Source organism: Erithacus rubecula (genome assembly GCF_903797595.1).
Source record: "Erithacus rubecula genome assembly, chromosome: 2".
NCBI lineage: Eukaryota > Metazoa > Chordata > Aves > Passeriformes > Muscicapidae > Erithacus > Erithacus rubecula.
Window position 1 is genome coordinate 33,634,770 of NC_136685.1, and position 24,953 is coordinate 33,659,722.

At 37.4% G+C, this 24,953-nt stretch overlaps 1 protein-coding gene across 5 annotated transcripts in view; it reads right to left on the minus strand.

Annotated features, from left to right (window-relative positions):
* Window positions 1–1,058: 1,058 nt before the first annotated feature.
* SNX14 (sorting nexin 14) overlaps window positions 1,059–24,953 on the minus strand; it is a 43,986-nt gene continuing 20,091 nt past the window's right edge. For 3 of the 5 annotated variants that reach the window (XM_079326814.1, XM_079326818.1, XM_079326817.1), the window contains 15 exons: window positions 24,622–24,746; window positions 23,522–23,580; window positions 16,211–16,343; window positions 15,393–15,594; window positions 14,366–14,449; window positions 14,099–14,199; window positions 13,708–13,819; window positions 12,006–12,046; window positions 11,727–11,846; window positions 7,381–7,504; window positions 6,735–6,899; window positions 5,609–5,704; window positions 4,818–4,909; window positions 4,576–4,632; window positions 1,059–1,240 (listed from right to left, as the gene is read on the minus strand). In XM_079326814.1, the coding sequence (XP_079182940.1) occupies window positions 1,202–1,240; window positions 4,576–4,632; window positions 4,818–4,909; window positions 5,609–5,704; window positions 6,735–6,899; window positions 7,381–7,504; window positions 11,727–11,846; window positions 12,006–12,046; window positions 13,708–13,819; window positions 14,099–14,199; window positions 14,366–14,449; window positions 15,393–15,594; window positions 16,211–16,343; window positions 23,522–23,580; window positions 24,622–24,746 (1,550 nt within the window). In that variant the 3' untranslated portion in view covers window positions 1,059–1,201. Of the gene's footprint in view, window positions 1,241–4,575; window positions 4,633–4,817; window positions 4,910–5,608; window positions 5,705–6,734; window positions 6,900–7,380; window positions 7,505–11,726; window positions 11,847–12,005; window positions 12,047–13,707; window positions 13,820–14,098; window positions 14,200–14,365; window positions 14,450–15,392; window positions 15,595–16,210; window positions 16,344–19,956; window positions 19,984–23,521; window positions 23,581–24,621; window positions 24,747–24,953 lie in introns of all 5 variants that reach the window. The other 2 variants (XM_079326816.1, XM_079326815.1) reach the window with 1 other exon arrangement.

Consider the following 24,953-nt stretch of genomic DNA (forward strand, 5'->3'; position numbering starts at 1 on the left):
ATGACAACTGACCTCAACACACACAGGTTATGCCCTGGCTTTAACGATTTGTCACTACTACTCCCTAAATTGTTAATTTATAGAATGGTCTTCCCCCATCAACATCAACCTAGTAACAGAGAGGGCACTAATGGGCAGAGCTGTACCTGCACACCAATTCTGAGAGTTGCAACAACTGGTTTGGAAGAGACAGAAAGGAGAGAAAAATAACACCTTTACCTTCCTTTGACAAACAGAAAGGAGAGAGGAATTGACAAAGAACACCAATGCTGCATTAGATTGGTTTGTTTGTAAAAAGAGGAGAAAATGGGTGCTTGAAAAGAAAAATTAAGGAATGCCTATTAAAGTATCTCTGTATTTTCTGTGAGTAAAACTTGTCATAAATACACACGTAAAAGTCCTTTTCAAAATCTCTTTTATAAAGGCCGGGCCAACAAATTAAGATTTATGGAGAAAAACCTTCCACACATTTTTATATGAATGGATTTTTATATAACGCTGTGAACAGACTCACATCCTCTTTTCTAAGCCTGTAAAGAGGATGTCAGAAAAAACCCACAAAGCCAGATAAGAAACTGCAGAAAAATAAAAGCTAAGTTGATAGTCAAAGCCACTTTTCACATCCGTGATTATTTTAAGAAGGCTTTAGATTTGAAGGTCAGGTATTAAAAAGACTAAATTACAAATGTGATTTTCCATGCTCACAGAAATATGAACGCTAAAGACAGTTCTGAGATTAATTATTTGTATGCAATAGATTCAATCATATACTTCTGCTGTTAAAAAAACCAAAAAGGATTTGTTAAGACATTTTAAAATAACTTAATGGGAGCATTCTACAACTTCTTCCAAACAACTTTTCTACATATCCTTTCAGGAAGACACCCAGTAATTGCTCCTTCAGCAAAGTGTAAGTTGGCTGATTGCCCAGCTGTCTTTTTTGATGTGATCCTGTAGTTTCATACACTGACAGATTTTGGTGAAATTAATTAGACTTTTACTGGTAACAGCTAAAACAAATTTTAAATAAAAAGTATAGATATTTTATTTACTCACAATTGGTATTAAATTTTGATGTCTTTATTGCATAAAGGTGTTTTTTGAACTTAAATTTTACGTTATTTACAACAAAATATACAAAGCAATATTAAAATGTCATGTCCATTACAACAGTGCACAGCAGATGCTACTGGGTGTCCACTCACATCCAACTTGACATAGAGCTTGCTTCCTTTGGACCCTGTTAAAACAGGAAAGTGGGAAAATTACTTAATTTTGAAAATGCGTATTTACATAGAAATGATTGAACTGAGCTGCAATGATTAATGGTATCTGGAAACACCCACTTGAAACCAGAGTTAAGAGAATGGAAGACTACTGGGTTTTAATAATTTTATTTTACATTTTATTTCTCAAAAGAGGAGTTTTCTTCTTTCTCTAGAGTTCTCACCTCCCCCATTCGTAACTGCTAAATACAGTTTTCTTAACACAGCAATTTTCTGCTCTGGAAATAGTACTGGAGAGATTTTTTTTTTTCAATTGCATTTCCTTACTCTGCTTGGAATGCTTTTTCCCTTTCAGCTGTCCCTTTTCCTTATATCCTGTCAGTGTCCCAAGGGACTCACTGCACACCATCTCAGAGTTTTCCAGCTCCTGGAGCTTGCTCTCTCACACAAGCTGCCATCAAACACAGCACACATCCAGCGACCCGGCGTGTATCCGCACTGGTACGTGCGGCAGGAAATACCTTCCAGATACCAATCTCCAGAGTGGAAGCAGACTGACATCCCCACAAGGAAGATCTTCCCATTTCTCCCATCACTGTTTCCCCTGCCAAAGGAGCAATGCTCAAAACAAAACTTCTGGGATGCTCAGTTTCCCCTTTAAAAGCTGACTGGCCAGGAACATTTTTCCATTCTTGACTGTGACTACAAAAACATTTTGGTATGAAGCAACTCAAAAAGGACCAGTCTGTGCTGAACAGAGACAGGCATTGGATTGATTCCCCCCAATACAATGGATATCTAAGTAAGAATCAAGTCATTACTTTTAAACTTTCCCACTGAAGTTGTGAGGAAGAAACAATTCTCTTCCCAAGTGGCTTCACAGTGCCAAATGTTTGCAGTGATTTTGGGAAAATGCTTTCAGGGCTCTGGATGAAAACCACTGCCATCCCTCCACCCATCCCTCTCCACCTTGGATTTCCCCTCCCAATCCTGGTACACTGACAACCAGGCCCCACTGCCACAGATGAAGAACTTTGTTCTGTATTGCTCTCAGTATATCTGAAATAAGGAAATAGCTCAAGTTCCCAGCTGAACTATTTTTCTTCCTTTCCCCAACTGAAATTTGTGCTGGAGATTCCCTTGTTCTGTCCCCATCAGCTTCAGTCACAGGGGGCAGGGGGATCCCAATCCTCACTTATGCTATTTCACCTGGAGCAAAGGTGGCATAGAGGTCCCTCCTCAGCAGGTGGTTATGAAACACTGTAGAGCAGCTAGGCAGTGTCACAGTTACACAGGAAAAAAAATAGATTAAGTAGAAAAGATTATCTTGATATACCTCAAATCAATCTTCTCTTGATTTTTTTTTTTGAAGAAAAAATATTTTTTTGCCATTAAATATACACATTTATGAAAAACCAGCATGGTTGGGGTTGGAAGTCACCTGGTCATCTCAATGAGAGCCACCTAGAGATGCTCAGGACTATGTCCAGACAGCTTTTAAGTATCTCCAAGGATGAGCATTCCACAGCACCCGTGGGTAATCTGTGAGAGTGCCTGGTCACCCTCACAGTAGAGAAGTGTTTCTTGATGTTCAGAGGGAACCTCTGGTGTTTCAGTTTGTGCCTATTGCTACTGGTCCTGTCAGGGGGCACTACTAGTTCTGTCGTCTTTGTACCACCCCCTCAGGTATTTACACACATCCATAAGACCCTCTGAGCTTTCTCCTCTCCAGGCTGAACAGTCCTTCTCTGTAGCCTCTTCTCACAGGAGATATGCTATGGAGAGGCCAGACCTGGACACAGCACTCCAGGTGTGGCCCCACCAGTGCTGAACAGAGGGGCAGCATCACCTCCCTCGACCTGCTGGCAACACTGCTCCTACTGCAGCCCAGGATACCATCAGCCTTTTGTTCAGCTGTGTGTCTGTCCAGCAGGCTGGTCCCCAGCCCATCCTGGCACCTGGGGCTGTTTTTCCCTGGGAACAGGACTCTGCACTTCCTTTTCTTGAAGTTCATGAGGGTCCTCTGCCAGTCCATTTCTCCAGCCTGGTTAGGTCCCTTTGGAAGGAAGCATGGCCTTCTGGTATATCAGCCACTGCTCCCAGTTTTGTGTCATCATCAGGCTTTGCACTCTGTCCCATATCCACATCATTAATGAAGATGTCAACCAGGACTGGAGCCACAACTGACCTCTTGGATAACTCCCTTGTTACTGCCCTGCCTCCAACTAGACTTCATTCCATTGATCACCACCCTCTGGGCTTGACTGGTGCTTTAAAGACTATTTAAATGCCACTCATTTTATTCCATAATCAACTGAAGAAAGACTAGTGTTTTAATACATATATATAATTAGCTGCTGAGACACAAAACCAGTTCAGCAGAGTAAAACAGCAGGGCTAAGTCAGTTCTTTTTTCTGCATTTAAGTTCCCAGGCTATTTCCTTGTTCCTTTGGTCAGCTGGGTCTTTTTTTTCCCATTTTTTTTAGCTGTCTGAGCACTGGCTTGAGGAGGGCAGCTAGAGAGCTGATGCACAAAGTAGGTCAGACTTGCTGAGCCAGCCTCATTTCACTGAAAACAATGGAAGTGTCCTGGCTTGTTCCAATATCTTACATTTGTTTCTGTTTGTCATGCAAAACAAATCACTGCTGGCACTCCTTATTTCTCAGGCACAGGGTTCATGGAATGAACATTTACTGTTAGTGAGGAGTTTTTTAAATTTGTTTGGGGGTTTGTTTTTTACTAGCTAACTAGTAAGTATCTCCTGCTTGCCATGAAGACCAAACTGTAAAATTACTATGCAAAAAATCTGTCAAGGTTTGATATACATGAGTACAAATATCAGCCAGATCCCAAACCTAATGATATGCATTTATATAGCAATTTCTGTTGTGCAAATCCTTGCTCCTTTATCTGGATAGCTCAAGTTAGCATTTCAGTGACCAAATTAGAGGTAAAAAATCCTCCTGCCAAGTATTCTCAATAAAAATGCTGTAGTTTGACCTGAGCTTTGCATGCAGAATTCCCTTCCTAAACTGAGAAATGCATAAAATAGAGTGGAGACAAAGAGAAAGGCACAGAGATCCCAACTGCTGTTGATCTGTCCAGGTCTCCTGAAAGGCAACTCAGACTTGCTGCATGCTAAACAAATGTGCCTGAGCTGATTTTGAAAGAGCTAAATAGTCAAAATGTAAGTAATCTAGATTTCAATTATTTCAATGTGTTGGAAAAACATGTATTTTTCCCAAAATTTAGAATTAGTAATAGAGAACAACAGCAAAAATGCACCAGTGACCAGACTCAGAAGCAGCTTGAAGAATTCTGCAGTTCTCAAATGGAACTAGCACATACCTTACTCAGCTCTGGAAAGAGTTCTTGAATCCCAATGTCCAGTAGAACGTAAGTTAACTAAAAGAAAATACAGAAAATTAAGGACATTCCAAGGCAAAACTACTGCTTTTTATTCTTAATTTAATAATAATTTTAATTTAATTTAAGAATTTTATTCTTATTCTTAATTCCTCTGCTATATCAAACATTCACTTCAGGAAATCCTGTGCCTAAAGGCAAGTTTGTCACATGTTATTAGTTACCTGTTTGTTGAGCACTGGTTGCTGCAGTCCATCAAAGAGAAGCCTGATGCCTTCATATTTAGCCTCTTCCCCAATGCACTTGCCTATCAAATCTAGACCAAATTCCAAAAACAAACACACAAGTCATGAGGAAGCACTAAAAAGCAGCTTTATGATGCAGTTATTGAACTCCAGTAATTAACAAATACAAAAACTGTTTAAATTAAAGAAAGAGTTCAATTTTTTTCTGTCTTAAATGGTAAAAAACCCCCACACTTTTGGGTTCATCCTTTTCTCCTCCCTTTCCTTCAGGGCTCTGCACCTTAGTAATTACTACACTTTTTATCATATCAATGTTTTGTTCTAATGCAGTATTTAATAAACCACAAGCTATTTTTTTTTTTAATTCCTTTCAATTAAAGGGGCCCCTCTTTCCTAGTTTATACAGTACAAGGAGAGCTCAGATATACCTTCTGGCTTAATCATGTGCCTTTTTTTTAACACAGTTTTCATCTAAATAAAATATAAACCATAGGAACATTCAAAAGATGAAAAATTATTGTATTAAATGCATGTGTAAAGCTCTTGATTTTCATCACCATGGCTTTATTAATCACTATGCTACAACCTTAGTCAGCAACACTTAAATGACAAAACCGAACTGTTGGGTTTTTACACCTGGTATTCCATTCAACTCAAATCTCAGCAGCCCGAGTATTATTTGATTTGGAAAGATAGTGTGACTGTATTTGGGTTAAATATCTGCTTGACCAATTAACCACACTCATACAGGCAGTCATGGAATACAGAACCTGGAATGTATCTCATCATTTCTTCAAAAGTCTGCTTTGCTCGTTTCTGTTTATCCTGGAGAGAGCGAGGCTCAGTGTTCTCACAGAACACAGCATCTGCAGCAAAGACACATTGAAAAAAATGTATCTTTAGGCAGCTACATATCACTGACACAGAAACGTGTTTTGGATTGTGGCTTCAAAACTGAACTTCTTCTCTGTATTGTGTACATTAGAGGGGAATTCTTGTCAGATCATACTTTTTGCTTACATTAGCTGGATCAAATCCAGAATAGCCACCCTGTTTGAAGGACAATCATCTCTGCACAATTTGTTTCTCTTCTTTTCAAAGTTTAAAGCATTCTCTTCAAAGTTTGGATCATTTCTACTTTAGGTTAAATATTATCTCCTTACTAACAATTTCCCTTATGCTTTCAAAACTATAAGCAGTATTTACACCTTGTGCTAAAACACTGTCTGAAACTGTCAAAAACTTCAAATTTACCTATGAATGAGAAAGCAAGAATTGCTATTTATCTGAAACAACAGGTGGTCAGTTTTGGTTTTAGGCTCTGAAAGTCTTACTGCACTCCTTTTTTGCCTTTTCCAAGCTCCATTTTTGGTTTGATAAGGACAGAGATGTCTTGACTCCAGAGTTTTGGCTGGATGCATAGTTTGGATCAGATTTCAGTAACACTCTACTGGTGAGAGGTGATTTAAAAATTTTTTTTTAGTCGCTTTCCCCTTCCTTTATTTAAAGGTCAGGAACACTCAAGCCCTCCCAAGAGCTGACCACAACAAAGGGAACCAAAAATTTAACAATAAAAGACTGATGTAGTACACAAGTGAAGTAACTTGACTTCATGCAACATTTGCATTGATACACTAAACCACCTTTATTCTGGTTTTCTTGTTCTTTGCACACCCATGCAAATTACTGTTCACAATACTTTTTTTCCTTAATCATCACTGACAGACAACATAGATCAACATCTTGCCACAACAAGCTTTGAAGTTAGTCCAGGCCCACTTGAATTTTAATACTCCACCGGTATTACAAAGTCTAGCACTCAGAAACTTCACTGAAGGGATTTCAAATGCCAGACTAAAGCAGTATTTTTTCATCAAAGATGGAACTATTACTGACCTCTCAGCAGTGTTATCAGGGAAACCAACCGGTGCTCCTCAAATAGCTGTTCTAACTTGTTGTGCAAGTAATAGTCTGTGTATAGTTCCAGTGTATTTTTGAAGAGAATTCTTCCTCCCATCAAGAGATGATGCAGCCAGTCAGGAATGCGGAAAACTACCCGACCTGCAAAGTCACAGCAACATCTATGAGTACTAACATACATGCATGATAAAAGAATCATTTATTCAAAAGAAAAGAATATTTCAGTTTTGTAAGTGCAGCACTGAAAATATAGGAACTCTCCAAAGTGCTTACCAATTACTTCCTTTAGCTATTTCTATTAATTTAACAATTCTAATTCCCAGAGTCTACCAGCAGCCTAGGCAGACCTGAGAAAAGGGATGGGACCTACTCTTATAAACTCATACTGCTGAGATGCAGAAAGATGGAGGCACAACAAAGCAACCAAGCAATGATGAATGATAAATGACATTTTACCACCACAATAAAGTCTTCTAAGGAATGACCATATTACTAAGCTGTATACTCGCTTGAAAGTGTTGTTACACATGATTGCTGCAATAGATTTTAATTTCTCACCAGAGACTGTGAACTTCATACTTGTCATGAAGTATATGAATAATTAAGGGAAATCACTTCTTACCAATATACATTAAGTAGTCATAGACTCCTTCTACAGTCATCATTTCCATGAAGTAGTTCTGATTTTGTCGTCTTTCTGTATTCTCAGACCGGTTTGCATTATTCTTGAATAAATCATTAAAAAGCTAAAAACAGAAACATAAGACTGAAATCAGTGCATTCAAAGGCAAAAGGATAGCCACCAGTTCTTTGGCTTAGTTTCTTTTTATAGAAGTTGTTTCTTCATAGAAGCTCTTTCAGATCTTCCAAAGAACTGATCAGGAGGGTTGATTTGTTTCACTGTTTCTAGTTTGGTTTTTTCAAATCCTTCAGTTTCCAATAAAGAGCACATCATATGTTGCTAAGATAGACAACAACCATAATACCCGGGCTCAGAACAAATCAGCACTGAGATATTAATTCCTGAGCCTTTCTGCTCCCATTACCTTCTTCCAACCTAAACAACTATATGATTGTAGGCATCTAGACTTTTATCACAGGCTCTGATTTCCTTGATGTACCTTGTTCTGAAAATGAGGGGCTAAGAGGAAACAGAGTTTGTCTGCTTTATATCACAAGGGAAGACTATAACTTCAAAGTATTCCCAAAAGTTCCTGTTGGTTTCCACTTTGAAATAAATACAATGGATTCCAGACAAAATATACAAGCTTTTTACATGGAAAAATATCTTTTTCCCCTGCTAGTTTAATTATTTATAATAACATCTTTATGAACTAATATTTGGGTTTCTCTCCATTTATCTCATTTCTCAATTATATTCCTTTAGCCTTCTACTCTCCTATATCATCACCTTCTTCCCTGATCCCTCTATTTCCTTGCCTTTGATGCCTTCTGAAAAGATACTCTAATTCTTGCAAAACTCCAAGACACTCTTCCCTGCACACCAAAAGAGGTGCCAAGCCACCTAGGCAGAAGTCTTTGCCTCCCATGCCCTCAGGTCTGTGAATCTCAGCAGAGGGAAAGGAAAAAGTCTCTAAATTCTGATGCTTTCCATGTTCAATACCTAGCAATCCCCACTAACAGTTTATTTTAAATTAATTTTCTCCCAAAACAGTTAATCTAGATATAAAATAGGATTTATACAAAATACTCTGTATTATGAGAAGTTCAAAAGTTTATGCCAGGGTTCTATAAAAAAAAAAAAATCCTATAACTAGAAGCAAATGCAACATAATCATAGAATTGCCTAGGCTGAGGTGATTGCTACTCACAGAGGATTTTTTTACCACTCCCAAAATAATGTTAGTTCCAAGGAACAGGAAGTAATTTGCTTACAAGTGGTTCACTTTCTGTACTGCAATTCTCCCCAAAATAAGTAAAGCCAAATACATGCTAATCCCAACAATCTCTGAATCACACAAGTCTGTAAACAAAATGCTTTGTGCTCTTAGGAAAAATTACATCAGGACATCTGGCAAGAGTCAGGTTTTTGACCTCCTTCAGGCCCTCTCTTTTGTTAAGTGCTGAGTTGTTGGTATTATCTTCACAAGGTTACTCAAACTAAACAACACCAACTTACTACATAAATTGCATAAAAGGGCAAATATGGCTAATGCACTGGTGGATGACTGGTATCCAGGAAGGTTACAAACCTAAAAAGAACATGTAACTATCCACATCTACTTTATGGACACATCCCTAGTAGGTTGTTTAAAAAAACTGTGTAAATTGAAGTCTATATCCTCCTTAATACTGAAACCAGAACAGCAGGAAAACGTTAGCTGTAGTATTGCAACTTAAACAAGAGCCTTCTTTATTTTTTAGATACACCCCATGACCTGACAAAGGTGATACAAACTGAGCCAACTCAAAGCAGCCCATTGTGCAATGTAGACATAGGTTCAGAACAGTGTGTGGACATCAAACTAAATCATCAACAGCAATCTGTTAAGTAAACTATAAAAAAATCAAACTTGAAGGCCAACTTAGGGCAAAGGTTTTTGACTTTCAAGTGCTATTTCCACTTTCACTCCTAACCAAAAGCGGCATCTTCTGAATGCTGATTGTACCTCCATACACAGATAATGAGTGCTGCACCTTAGGCAGAAACGGTTCCTTGATCAGAGGCACACTTTGAAAGCATTTCAGAGTGCAATCTACAATGCACTGCAGCAGCCATAACACAAAGTGGCATAAGACCTCTACTTCCATGTTTTACACTTTTCAGTATCTTGGCTCAGAAGAAATTCAAGTGAAAAATACACAAAATTGGTTATCTAGCACAGAAGATGAGATTATACTCACAATTCAATTAAGCACAGGATTTTGTTTTAGATGTTTCTATGCATGTTAATATTTGAGACTAACACCATGAACCTCAATGTTATCACTATTTGTATCTTTAAGATTAAACAGTAATTATAATTATAACCATGAAATATTCTTAAAAGGTTTACAATGAGGAAATTCCATGAATTAGTATTGATTAATAATGGGAGCCAAGCTCATGAAGTCTGTTAAAGATAAAAGGCCTATGTTAACAAAAAGACCAAAGTAATCCCTTGTACAGTAAGTTATCATACCTTATTGAGGAAAACAAGCAAAGGAAACATGAACGCTCATATAAAGTGCCTCACAGAAAAAAAAAAAGTTAATGACTGGTGAGTGCATATGCAAACATACATCCATACATTCCAGCACAGGAGTGAACTGTACAAAAACAACGCCATGACTATGAGCAGTATCTACAGCCAGAGGCATAAACCTCTCTCTTGTTCTTTCTGCTCATTTAAAAAGTACAGAGGATTATACCAAAACGGTAAGAAGAAAGATTGTATGCAGTGTCTGAATCATAGCAGTCAGTGTTAAGTGACATCTTCCTCCAAGTAGCTATGCAAAAGTATATATTAATTTATACTGCTGGTGTTCCAAAAGCAGCTTTTATTGCTGTTGGCAGACCATCACAAGAAGCAGAACAGTGCCTTTGCTGGCATATTTTGCAAAGCCTGCATCAGCTAAGACCTAACCTATTATAGCAAGTCTGACAAAAATATGTTCAGAAGATGATCAAGCTGCTTACAGACCTTCAGAACAGAAACATGGCCAGAAATCCTGCCAGTGTCCCTAGGCAGGGGAAGCAGAGTTTTTTGTTCACTTTTTTTTTTTAAGCAGGCAGGTTGGTAACTCTTATTCTAGTGGATCTGATACAGAATAAAATTCAATTGCTCCTGGTTATACTGGGGTTTATTACCCACACTCATCATGCATTTTTAGCTAAAGTCTTTCCACCAGTATTTAAAATACACAAATACATACACGCCCCGGGAACATTCAAAAGGAAGGAGCATGTGCAACATCTGTCAAAGCATTAGGACCATTTCTGACTGGGCCTGCCCAGACAGACCCTCAGGCATTTCTTATTCAGCCTGCTGAGGAAGAGGGAGCCTGCATGCACCCCACTCATGGCAGCACACACACTGGGGAATGTGCATTGTAATCTCAGCACAGTCCAGCATGTTGAAACTGAAATAAACACATCTGTGTCAGAGAAGACAGATGAGGACATGGTGGCAATGGACCACCATTTACCAAAAAATTGAAGAACTCTGTCTATGAGAAAACATGTTCTTCTCACAGAGGGGCACTTAGGAAGTGTTAACCTTTTGTCTCTTTGGCTGCCTGCCACATCTCTACACTGACTCCACACAGGCAGCTCACACAGTCCTGGCACAGACATTTGGCATTCACCACCTTCACCAGAAGAGAGGTGCCCTGCTGCTGCACAGCAGCAACCACACAGAATCACAGAATGGACTGGCTTGGAAAGCACCTCAAAGATCATCTAGTCCCAACCCTCTGCCATGGGCAAGGACACTTTTCACTAGACCACACTGCCCAGAGTTCCATCCAATCCGGCATTAAACACTTCCAGGAATGACAAATCCATAACCTCTCCAAGCAACCTCTTCCAGCACCTTACCACCCCTTTACAGTTACACATTTTTTCCTAATATCTAATCTAAACCTACTCTCAGTTCCATTTCCCCTTATCCTGACACTAAATACTCTTGCAAAAGTCCCACTACGTCTTTCTTGCAGACTGAAAGGCTACACATCTGCACAAAGATGTCAGGTCTCACAACAGAAATGGAAGTGCAGAACTAAATAGCTCAAATCTATGCCACACATTCGAGGGAGTAAGAAAGTGTGTTACTACAGTCTTCCTTTGGTCTGGACTTTGGACTGAACACCCTCAGTGTCTGCATTCCTAGACAGCATTTTCCAGCTTGGCTTCCTCTGAAATAATTTTAGTTAATGAGTTTTAAGACAGCTCCCTAGAATGAGTGAAAATGTGTGGTAAGTTTTCCCCACTTCTGTACAATGGGAAAGGAACATGACTTACTGTACCTTCTTGTTATTTTCAGAAGTGGGGCTCAAAATGGTAAGTTCTGGCCTGCTTGGTTTAGGCTTGGGAGATTCACAGGAGTTGAAAAAATTCATGATGAATGGCTCCAAATGCTGACCTTTCTGGAAAAAAGATACGAGTGACCTGTCACTTACATAATTACAAGAAAGTGAAAACAAAAACAAGAAAAATAATTGTCAAAGTTTTTGATTAGTCTGTAATTTAGTAATCTCACAAAATTAGCTAAAGAATTTAAGACACTGGCAACCTGATAGACTTACCTCTTTCATCAGCTTTCCTGGAACGGATTTTATGATTTTACCTACAATTAGAAACAAACAAACAAACACTTTCTGTTATCACTGTCTGATTTGAAAGACATTTTGCACTGCTAGATTTTATGTACTCATTATCTAGTAGTTATTTAAAAATACCGTAACTTAAAAAAAATTTTTTTTATTTGGCACAAAACCCTATGAAAATAGTTTTACTCTTAGGTTACAGATTGTAACCTAGTGGTTACTGCTCTTCAAGAAAAGATACACAAAAATACACAGATTATTTTCTGAATCCTTTTTAAAACCACAGTAAAGTACTGTAGATCTACCTTCTAACTCTTCAAGAGCTTAACCATAAATAGCTCTAGCACTGTAACAACAGTGCTACAACACCAATACAGGCCAAATTCCCTGTATTTAAGTTAGTCATAGAATTAATTATGGAAGAAATCAAGATAACTCCTTTCTGTGGAAAAATCAGCAAATTTGGAGATATTCTGGGGGGAACCAGCCTCAAAAACCCTGGTGAGTGGAATTTTCTAAACTGGATAGGTTACAGCTGTGGCCTTAAATGAGCTCTTGTGTCCTGATAAGGCTATCAGGATGTGGCACAGTAACTTTGAATGCTGAAACATGAAAGTGTCCAGGACTAGTTTTATTTTAAGCACCACAGTTACAGTAATATTTTTCTTATCTACATGTCATTAAATTTGGAATTCACATTGGAAAGTATGTACAATGATGAAATGATAACAATAAAAACTCTCATCCTCACAAAAAGCCCTACCAAAATGCTAAGACTTGTTATAATCTCAGACAGGAGATGGAGTACAGCAAAAATTAGAAGCTTTTATTAGGATGTACGGCTGGATCTAGAAGAGAGACCTGAAACAAAATAAAACCTTCAGACTGGAGGCTGAGAACAGAAATCTCATTCAACACCTCGTGAAGCAGACTAAGAGAAGGGCTGCCCCAGCAGGACAACACTACTCAAACATGGCTCACTGGGACCACAGCCACAAGTGGCACAACACATGAAGAGAGAATGGCCATGAGGTTGACCTGACCAGCCAAGCCCACTATTCTGAGACAGCCACACTGCAGCCAAGTCACACTGCAGTTGACTTTTTTGGTTTATTATGAACTACTGTCATTTGACATTAGAACTTCTCAATTTCCATTTGACCTGCCTATATCACACACACTGCTGCCTCAAATTCCATTAAGTAGGTCGTGTTAGAAAAGATCTTAACACCAGCTAATACTAGAAATATCAAATATTGTAGTTTTCAGAATAAAATTAGTTTAATCAAATAAAATCCAAAGGTAGTTTTGTAATGTCTATGTCATCTCATCTGCAGACAATGACAGACAAACGCAGATTTGACTTGTGACAATACCATACACTTTCTTGAACTATGCAATTTTTTAAGAGAAATCTTATCATTTTGCTTGCTGAAACAAAAATTCAAAAGCCACTTAAACACTTCTTTTCCAAAATTTCAAAGTGTCTTTTTTCCTCAAGGAAGAAGTATCAGCAAATTTTCCTTGCAGAGCTATAATTTCAGGGGCTGTAAACAAGCAGAGCTCTTATTTCATACATCCACAAGAGTTATCTATTCATTACTATTGTCAATCACAGAATTCAATCACAGCATCCACAGCATTACTATTTGTAAATATAAACAAGTAGCATATTACATACCAAGATTCACATCAGGCAACATTTTGTCAAGAAACTGAGTCTCTCCTCCATTAGGGGACAGGAAATCAGCTAAAAGCTGGCTGTTACTTAGTTCTGGATGTTGCAGAAGTTTCTTTGAAACAGAAAGAACAAAGGAGGTATAAGTACTTTAAAACTAATCCTTATAAATCAGCTTTTGTATAGCAAAAAGTAGAGTATTACACTGCCACAGATATTGCCATTTGCACAAGATTTCTGTTTTCAGTCATGTGAAACTTTAACATTACTCACTTGAATCCTTTATCTAACTATAAAGTTACTTGGAAACAAACAAAAACACCCCAGATACATTTTTATTAGTTTTATATCATTAGTTTTAGAATATTCTTTCCTCCAAATGTTTGTTTGATACCTGCAGATATTCCTGAAATTCCTCTCTCTTGGATTTTAAGAACTCATAGTTCTTGGGGCCAATGATTCTCTTTGAGGGAAGCTGAGCATCAGGAAATGCACCTAACAAACATATCAAGGAAATAAAATTAATTTTGCAATGTAGTAAACACTGATTTTATTATTTTAAATTTCATCTAAGTAATAAATGATAATCACATATAATATATAATGCTGATATAACAATCAGGAGGGGGGAAAATGGCTTTCCAAATGATGGAGAACATACCATGAAATTCCGTAAGCTTTGACTCAAGCACATAAAATTCAAGATATCTCCTGTAGACAGACCAGTGTTCAGGTTCATGTCCAACTGGAGAAAAAAAAAAAAAGTTTAAAATAAACCAGGTTTTATGGCACCTGAGGGACAAATCAGCAGCAGTAAACATAGGCTGGATTATCATAAGCAAAATCTCAATGACATTAGCCCACTTGTTGTAGTAACAAACTTCAAGGTATTTTTAATGTTACAGTAAAATGCATAGCTGGTGGACAGACACGGTAGTAGAAAGGAAATTATCATTTATGGGATCCTACAATCTAAATAATGGACTTCTGCCTAACTTCAACATTTATGATGGCTGACTGATTATATTAGATCTATTTTCCAACATTCAACCAAATAATTTAAAGAAATAGTACCTTTGAATACAGTCCTCTGCACCATCAGCTTCAACGCTGATCACTCTTAATCCTATCACTAAAGGTATCACTAATTGTCTCTTAAATACTTTCTGCTTATTGTGGAAGTACTAGTCCCCCTAAAACAAATCCCAGCAGTCTTAGGATGATGCTGTTTTCCCCCACTCCATATGGATGCATTGCAATCTAGATACTGATGAACTAACTGCATGCCATGATGGCTCCTAATAAGCAAAACATTTTCATTTCCTAAGAACTAATTTTAAGATTATATAAAAAATTGTTGTTCATTATTCTAAAGTTCAGACTGGGTGAAGAAAATATGCCAGGTGTTTATTAATATCACTTTTAAGGTAAGTATTTTTGGAAAGAGTACATTTTGACATGAAGTCTAAATAGAATTGATTCATGCTGAGGAGTCAGTTCTCAACTTGCAAATGCTAAATGTGATCATTTATCTCTCAAACTCATTTCCTCAGAACTTTCAAGCCATTATTGTGAAATCAGAAGAACACATATACAAAACACACTGCAAGAGCCACCAGAATACAGCACACTAGAATATTCTGAGTTCAATTTCAAATGCCACTTTACTTGTCTGCAACACTGCATACCTGCCTTCCTATCATTTCTCTCTACATCAATGCAGAACACAGGAATTCTCTCCTTTCTGTCTTTTCTTTCCAAGGAGGGATCATCAAAAAAATCAACATATGGGATGCTGATTTTCCATGCAGCAAGGTTGCGGGGTGTATTTGGGGTGGTAACAGCCTCCTCAGGAGAATCATCTTCCATCACCATAACGCCTTCTTCAATCTGTAAGGATTCAAACAGATTTTAGATAGAACAGTTCTATTTTAATTGGTACAGTCTATCTCTGCCTCAAACCAACTCCCTCCTCTTCTCTTTTTCAAATTTTCCATTTCTCTCCTAACTGTACTTCAGGTAACAATGGCCCATGCCATAAATTCTACCACTGGCTCTTTTCATGGCTGTTTAGCATGGAAGAAAACTTAGGGAGAAACCCAAGACAAATGGGAAAGGACTACTGGCTCCCGATCTATAGGTAAAATGCTGCATCACTGACTAACTCAACAGCAATTTTTACACTGTTATTTATGTTTTTAAGGTCTTGTGGCAGGCTGCAGATGAAGAGCCATGCATGCAGTCCTATGCCTTACTACCCAGAATTAGAGAAAAAAAAAAAAAAGAATTGCTTACAAAAATATCTGACACTGCTACTTTTATTACTTCTCTATAGGAAAGCAATAAGCTCAGAAACACAGAAGCTGGGGATGTGATCTTGGCTTGTGAATGAATACAGGGAGGATAAGGCAACTTAATCAGAAGCCAGCACATGGAAAGTGTGCAAAGGAAGAAAAAAAAAAATCCAAGCCAAAGACTTAAAGTAAAATTTAATGGCTTTACTCACAAAATCATCTTCTCCTTCATTTAAGTTATAGTTAGGCAACATAGCTCCTTCCATTGCAGAACTCTTGAATACACCTTTTATTTTGTTCCCTATTTTGCTGATTCCAAATGATTCTCCTCTCTTCTGTGTGGTCCTAGGATTACAGAAGCCACAGTTCACAAACAAGGCATATTATTACACAGCTGCTCATTAGGACATTGCACACCATTTGCAGATAAGAGAAACAACTCCATAAACAGGTAGCAAATGTATTTACAGTTCCACTCAATTAAATTTCATTTATGGTAAATCTGTTCTCTGATCAATGAGCAAAATTTCTTGATTACACTTTTTAAGAGACATGGGATTCCCATATGCTTAACCACAAGTAAACTCCAGTAATTCATGACACAGAATAAACAATTAACTAGGTAAAACAACTTTGTTTTGACAGCAGAAACTGTGGTATTGCTGCAGGCATGCACATCAAGGAGGTCATTAACTTTGTCCTTTCCCTTGCACTTGTATTCAAATATTTATCCTTCTGCCAAGTGTAGATGCGTTTTTTAATGGAATTTTACAAGCACATATAGATCTCAGTTTTTAAGCAGCAGAGACAGATAAATGGAATGTACAAGGAGCAAGACTAAACATGAGAGAAAACAGATGCAACTGAAGAATCTTGGCTTGAAGAGCCAGTCTGACTGAAAGATGAAGAGTTTTTAAAGTCTTACCACTTATGACAAAACATCCAAAAGCCAACAAACCAGGTAAGGGAATAAAAAAATACTTGGGCAACAAGCACACTCCTCATAGAGAGAGCAGATTTTTTATTATTCTTATGCCCTCACCAAGTCTTGACACTGAAGATTATTTATTGCATAAAAATGCTAGCAATTTTGGAAAAAAATGTTTCTGTGGAATACAGAACCAGCCTGAGGTTCCTTATGGTGATTCAATATACACAGATGAGAGAAGTTAAAAATCAATACAGTGAACTTCATAATCAAAGACTCAAAACAATTTTAGACTGATATTAAATGTACTAGTACTTTGGAAGACAAAAAAATCCTGGTCTTTTTCCCTTTAAAACAAGAAACTACTGACCACTGGAAGGGATTGCAAAGAGAAGAGCAGCAACCAGCAGGTCATTTTCATCATGCATAAAACCATCAGCTGCTGAGTCCAAGCATGCATGTGCATGTTACTAATAACCTTCCTGTTTATAATCATACACAGACTGTGTACATGACTAAAGTTGCACAAATAACCCACTGTTTTCCCAAATCTTTTGCTTTTTCTATCTCATAATCATCAGCTCCAAAGCATCCTGGTACCATATATCTTAATTATCTCTTGTTTGCAAAGACAAGGTTGCTCGGCTGTTTGCAGTCTAAATCCATATTTGAACAATTTTACTCCATTTTTTAACAACTTCTACTACAGGTTACTGTGCTGAACTGAGGTGTTTCACATAGGGAACCTTACCTGAATCTTATTCAAGTGCTTCAACACTGGGCTAGGAAACACAAACCTCAATCAGACAGAACTAGCTTTTCTGGAAGGCTGGTATTTCAGACTTCTGGCTTAACCCTGAAGGGAGTTTTCATCATTCCTCTAAAAACTAGAGTAGCTCTCAAGAGTTTGAGCAAAAACATTGATTTGCACAGGGTCAGTGATTTGAAAGGAGACTCCAGTGTCAAAGCAGTTCTTTCCCACACTGAGCATGCTCCAGGTGAAGGCAGCATTCACCTGTGCCTGCAGTGAGCTGTATGGAGCTAGAACTCAACCTGACAGCTAGGAAATTAACCCCTCCAGCCCCAACACAGAGCCCAAAGATTACATCACACAAATAAAAAGCCATCACTGAACTGGACAAGTATAAAGTGACAAACTAGGACGGGAGTCTCTTCACAGGAAGAGATAAATTCAGAACAAACACTGGTGAATGAGAGGGTACACAGACACTCTCCACAATATATGGAGAGAACACAGGACTGGTTTGGCAAAAGTCCTTGATCACAAATCACATTAGATGAGCATGGAAAAGAAATCTGTGGATGTTAGCAAATATGGATGGACAGATAACATGATGACCTGACATTACAAAGACATGGAGCAATATAAAAATATATACAAAAGGGATCATGATGAAAATCTAACATATTTACTGGCTAAGCAGAAATAGAAGACCTTGAAATTAGGTAGAAGGAAAGAGATGGAACTAGGATAGGGGTAGGTTCAAGACATGAAGGACCAAAGATGACAGAGACTACATTTTTTTAAGACCTGGCAACAAATACATATACATTCAAAACTTGTTGGAAAAATACCCCACTCCCTCTAGTGCTAATCCATATAATAGCATTGTTAGACCATCATTCTATGGTTGCTTTCTCAGGAGAGGTGTCTGTGCAGAATCTACAGGCTCCAACATTCCTGAAGAATGATGTGACAAGAGCTTGGAACACTTCTCTTTTTTTTTCAAACATTCCAAAAGTAACACATACCTAATATTAAAAAAATTACAATTATTGTTTACTCTATAACAGGGAATTTCAGACTGAAGACTGCAGTAGTCCACTGTGTACTGTGACATTCTTTAATCATGGATGGTTGCAAAATCATTTTCCCACAGGATGCCTGCCTCATTCAGTGCACTGAACAGATCTTGCAGGTGATGAGCCAGGGCTATGCAGCTGCAGAATGATGCTGTGAGCCTCTGTGGGTCAAGAAGGACCAGACCAGTTGTATACATCAGACAAGCCAGATATTAACATGTATGTGAAGTCATAGTACCATTTCCTTTGGCTGACAAAAATCCCTACAGTCAGAGAAATGCTGAGCATGTACTGTCGCACTTAAAAATCAATGAGCTGCATTTATAACTCAAGAATTCCTTATTGCTCAACAATCAAGCAAGTTATAGCTCAACACGCTGAACTGGCACATAAAATATAAAAGCATCTAATTACCTTGATTCTTAACCTGAAAAATTAAGTTGAAAAATTTCCTCTCATGAGTAATGAGTAATCTGTGTCATACTGATGCCCTGATAAATTCTAAGGAAAAGTCCATAAGGAAAAGATTGTTTTCTAAGTTTGAGTATCATGTATTTAAAGAGGCATGAATACTGAGAAAAACCACTGGACAGCTACTAAGGCACTAATGAATGGTCACATATTACCTACAGCAAATTATGAAAAATAGATTATGCTGTCATCGAACATGTAACAGTCAAAGAGAAGCTGCAAAGAGAACTTTAATTTGGGCAACTGTTGGGTTCAAGTGCTTGAAAATCTTAAAATGGTTATATTTGCATGCAACATTAGACACTGATCACTCCAGATACAGTCTGCCAGATAAAACAAGCACATAAGTGGATAACAACAGGACACAGAGTAAAGGAAATTTTGGAGCAGCTAGCAGTCACAAGTTAAAAAAAAAAAAAAAGTACCAAACTCTGTAAATATATTTAAAAACAAATGACAACAGACAGACTGTTCACAAGAAACAGTGTTAATGTACAGAAACTGTTAATGTAATGCAAACACATGAAATTAGTAATTAAGCAATTTCTAAGCACTTGTGAAGAGGACATGGGAAGTAAAGCTTTTTGTGAGGAGAAATGCACCTCAATCCAGAGAAGACATTCATCTCCTTTACAAATAAAATGAACAGTTAATTACTGTTATAAAGGCTGTACGATGAACTCATGAGGGATGCCGCATAACTAACACACAACATTTACTGAGTGTTAGACTTACCGTAAGTCATCCAAACTCAGGCTACTTCTGCAACAACAGGCAAATAAATTACCTCAGAGCCCAGCAGGAAATAAAAATAAAACAAAACCAAAATAACAAAAGAGCCCAAACCAAACAAATTTGACAGACCTGTCCCAACAAAACTAAATAGGCTTTGACCATCACTATGGGTTAAGAAAAGAGGTATTAAAAGAGGAAATTAGGAGTTAGAATGACCTGACCTGGAATCCTAAGAAAGTGAAATGTGAACAGTATCTGCACATATAAGCATCACAAGCCGGGCCTTTGATTTTATAACATCAGTTATTGAAACTTACAGGAGATTCAGCACAATCAATCACCAATTAATGGAGAACAACTTTCATTCTTAGAGTGATCTGTAGTGCCAAACAGTCAGCTAACTTTTCCTATTACCTATGTTCAGATGTCATGTAAGAATCTAGTTACTCTGGCCAATACAATGAAAAGGCTGTGGACTCACTTTATGTATGTAATAAGACACACCCTCTCTCCCTCTGTATTAGTATAGTATATACATATATAATACAGTATAGTATCTGTAACAGCCACTATTTAAAGTTATAGTATAATTTCAAAACTTTGTATTTCACAGATTTTAAGAATTGTCTTTAATTTCTACATTCTATATAACCTTGTACATACAACCAATGCCTCGGACATCAACCCAAGTAATTCCAGTCGAGAAGTTTAAATGAATTAAATATAAACACTGTTATCACACAAAGGATTTGAATTCATTGCAGCTACTGAATTCAGGAAAAACTGGATATGGGACAAAAACATTAAAATTTCAGAGTTTGTTTTACAGAAGGGTATGATTGTAAGACATCCTACACTGTCTTTGGCTGTATTAACTGTGAAATTGGAAATATAGCCTACCAGGTAATAAATGATGGTGACTATTACATTGCATAGAACTTTTCAGAGATGTACTTACAGGGGTTTTATTCCTAACCACTCCCTGAAATTGTTAGCATCTTTTCTACGTGGTCCTTTAACTTGAAAAATGCTTTAATTTCACTGCTATTCCAATATGAGAAACCAGGATGTGTCTATTTCTATTTGTGGTTATGGTATATAGAAAATCAAGAGAGATATGCAGCAATCCAGGAATCTGGGAATTTATACTACGTAACAGCTTTTCTTTTTTTTCTTAGACTTCCAACACAGACCACATTTAAGTAATAGGGTCATGTATTATAAACACATAAATGTGAGAGAGGGAGAGGGAATTCTCTTCCATGCTACCCAAATTAAGTTGACAGAACTGGAACTTGAAACATCAGTTATCATAGACCACACACATTAAACATTAAGTAAAAAATATCAGTTACAGAGTTGAAACTGATGACAACCACAGCTAATTATCAAGTTGCCAGAATACCCTCAATGTGACTTCTTTACACTCCAGAAACCCTCATCACTGCTCTTCTATTGCCTTAGCAGTTTTCATAACACATTTTTTGTCCTATCCAACTGCAAAAAGCTATGATTGTTCTGTACAGCTCAAAGAAGTGATTCTAACAAAAAATTACACAGATGTCATTTCTTCCTACCTTTCCACCTATATTTTCAAGAAACTGTAATTTTCTTGTCTTGCAATAAGGGAAATGTTTCAACACATTACCAGCATGCACATTCCACTGGGATTTCATACCTACTTCTAGATCTGATTTTTTAACCAGCAGTACCTATGCAATACACACAGTACCCACAGCAAAGCACATCAAAAATACGGGAAACAAAACTCATCTCTTTGCACATAATTATTTTCAAGTGGAACTAATGCTAGAATAAGAAAGAGAAGGCAGGACAAACTATATGGAATAACATCTGGAACAATTCCATAAGATACTTTTACTTTTCCCCACCCTCTTGGCAGTGACTGTATACAATTCTGCAGAGGGAAATTCCAAAGCAACAGGCAAACTACTTGCAAGATAGGACCTCTGTTTCCTGGAAATAATCACTGAGGCACCACTTCTGGAACACACAGTATCTCATATTGTAAATCAGCATATACTGAGGGCATTCAAATTGTTCTAAAATGTAAACCAGATACATTTTCAATGATGCTATGGATGCTGTTTGAGAGTATGCTGCAACAGCCACCAAACAAAATTTGTTTCTTTTGTAGCCAAAGATACATTTGAAAAACTCTAGGCAGAAATGGCCTGTAACTTCCTCCTTTCTGTTTTAAAAAGCTAAGCACCAAAGAGGTGACCTACATGTTTTCATATTTTAACTAGATGTAAGAAAACCATGACAATACTTCCAATCCCTGACATGAATAACTGGGAGGAAGAAACCAGAAGATAGACTTAAAGGTCTAGGTGAAACCTCATAGTCATCTTCAACAGAAGATTAAGTGTGTTTAAGGTCACCCTACATAGAGAACTATGCAGGAAAGGAATGCAGTTTGGGCTAGCTGCCTTCATTCCATGCCTCTTTGTTAAAAAGCTTGCCAGCACCACTATGAGACAGCATTACACCAAAGCTCCAGTCCTGGATCCACAAAAACTATAAATACTGCATAAAAGATGTCACCAATGGAGACATAATGAAGAAGAGAATCATGCCATTTTTGAAGAACAGGAGCAGGAAAGAAAAGTATGTGCCAGTAATACAAATCCCACAGTAGGCTGTGAAACAGGAGTTGCTGTCAGGTGTAACTAATGAAAGCAGAAAAGCTTAAATGAATCAGTGTTACTCCTCTAGAAGAGGACAAGTATCAACATTTTCCACACTATCTTATTTCATACCAAGAAAAAAGCCTATCCAAATTAAAGACTGTCTCATGAAGTTTTCTCTCTTTTGGTTAGACCATAAGAGAAATTCAGTTGGGCTAGTCCATGACTGCGAGAGCCACCCAACAAAGTGAAACACAAGAAAATTTTTGAGACCTCAAGGTTTATCAAACCAGCCCAAGCCCACAGTGGAAGATCACCCATCTCCACCACAGGAGAGTCCACAGAAGAGAGTCTGGATCTGGACCATAAGTAGGGAGCCTGAAGGAGACCTGGACCATGAATATATGAAGCCCAGAAACAGGCTTCTGATGCTATATTTCTGCAATGGAGCTGGGGGACAGAAAACACATTTGATCCAGGAGAAGTGGCAAACCTTCCTTGTCACAGTAAGAGGAGATTTCCATCAAATAACCACTGTACCTATCCCTGTAACATCTGAAATCCAAGAAGACAAAGCTTGGCACCACTAAAAGGGTATTATGTATACACAGTCAATTAAATCATCAATACTTTCACGTTATCTTATTCTCACTGCACAATTTTTTTTCCCTTCCCTCTTCTCAAATGCTGAGGTCTAAATCACATTTTAAATTCTTTAATGTAAAACACTTAGAGACCTCTTGCATAATACTACTTGCATCTTTAGCATGCAATTTGTTCATTAAAAAAAAAAAAGTACAGACCTAAAAATTTAGTCAAATTAATATATTAATAACAAAATTCCTACTGTTTAATGTTTTGATGTTTTTAATTAAAAACCAAAGAAAATCACTTAAAAGTTCTATCATACCTACCTGTTAAACTTTGAATTGCGGGTTGGTGACTCTGCTCCTCTTAAAAGGTGTCTGAAGTACTGTAGCAGACAAATAAGGTATCAAAGAAAACACTGGATTAACTAAGGTAAAGGCTACAGTGCAACAACATTGCAAAATTCAGGAAAGGAGAACTAAAAGAAAAGCCAAACTGACCATAATCTAAATAGCTAAACTTTTAATCTGGAAAGGATAGACCATACAGTAATCAGTACATGTATATATACATACAAGTATATATACAAGTAGGACTACTTATTTAACCTTACATAACCATGAAAGAAATAGAAATTAATTTAAGCACCAAAATCTGTGTCTCCTCCTTGTTTAAAAAGTCAAGCATTAGAAGCATGATAGCTATCATGGGAGAGATGACCATCAAAACAATTTTTGAGAAATGTTTTTTATTAATGCCCAGTAAGGAAAGTACACACTCCCTGTACAAATCAATATATTCTGCCTCAAATAAATGCAAGAAGCTTAACAACCTGACTTACACACACACTTCTGAAAGGAACATGAATTCAGACTCACCCCAGTGATTAAAGTGTGTCCTACTGGATGGCCTTAGATAAAGCCAACCCAATGTGGGGAATTCTTAAGATGGCATTTAGGACCCAATTCATAAAAGGACCTGAAGTACCCTGTAAATTGCTTTGACCTTCTCGAAAACAAACATCAGACTTTTAGCTGCTGAAATGCATAATGCTGAAAAAACCTAAATAGGACTTTTATATCTTTAAATTCCATTATATTTTGAAAAGTTAATAAAGAGATTGTGTTCTACATCTATGAGGCAAATTACTTTTGCACCAAATTTGCAATCATAAAAGAAGGGGTGGAGAGGATTTTGTAATAGCTGTGATATACTCAAAATGAAGCTTTTCTTTTATTCTGTGATGATGTGCTGGACTAGAATGAATTTTATTTTCCTACTGAGAATGGTCCAGCTCTAGAAAGTCAAATGAAGTGGAAAATGAAGCCATTTTTCAGTTCCACATACACATGACTGTTGCAAATAGTGTATCCCAAAAAAATATCATCTTGCCTTTAAGACTACTCTTCACATCTTTCACACTTACCTCATCACTGTGACAGAACATAGGAGTAAAAACATTCTCAAGCAGAGAAAGGACGTGCTCATAAGCCTCAAAAAGACACCGCATAGTTTGAAGTTTCACAACATCCATATATGGACCTTCAGCAACTATTAAAAAAAAAATAACAATTAATAGAGAGGGATATACATACAGGCATGTTTGTGGTTCATGTTTTCTTCTGGTCAGAGTTTGTGACTATTTCACAAGCTCCTCTAAGTTTTACAAATTAAAAATAGAAATAAATTGACAAAACAAGGATTAAGCACAATATAGCACAGGAATAATTTTTAAAACTGACCAAAAATGTTTGATGA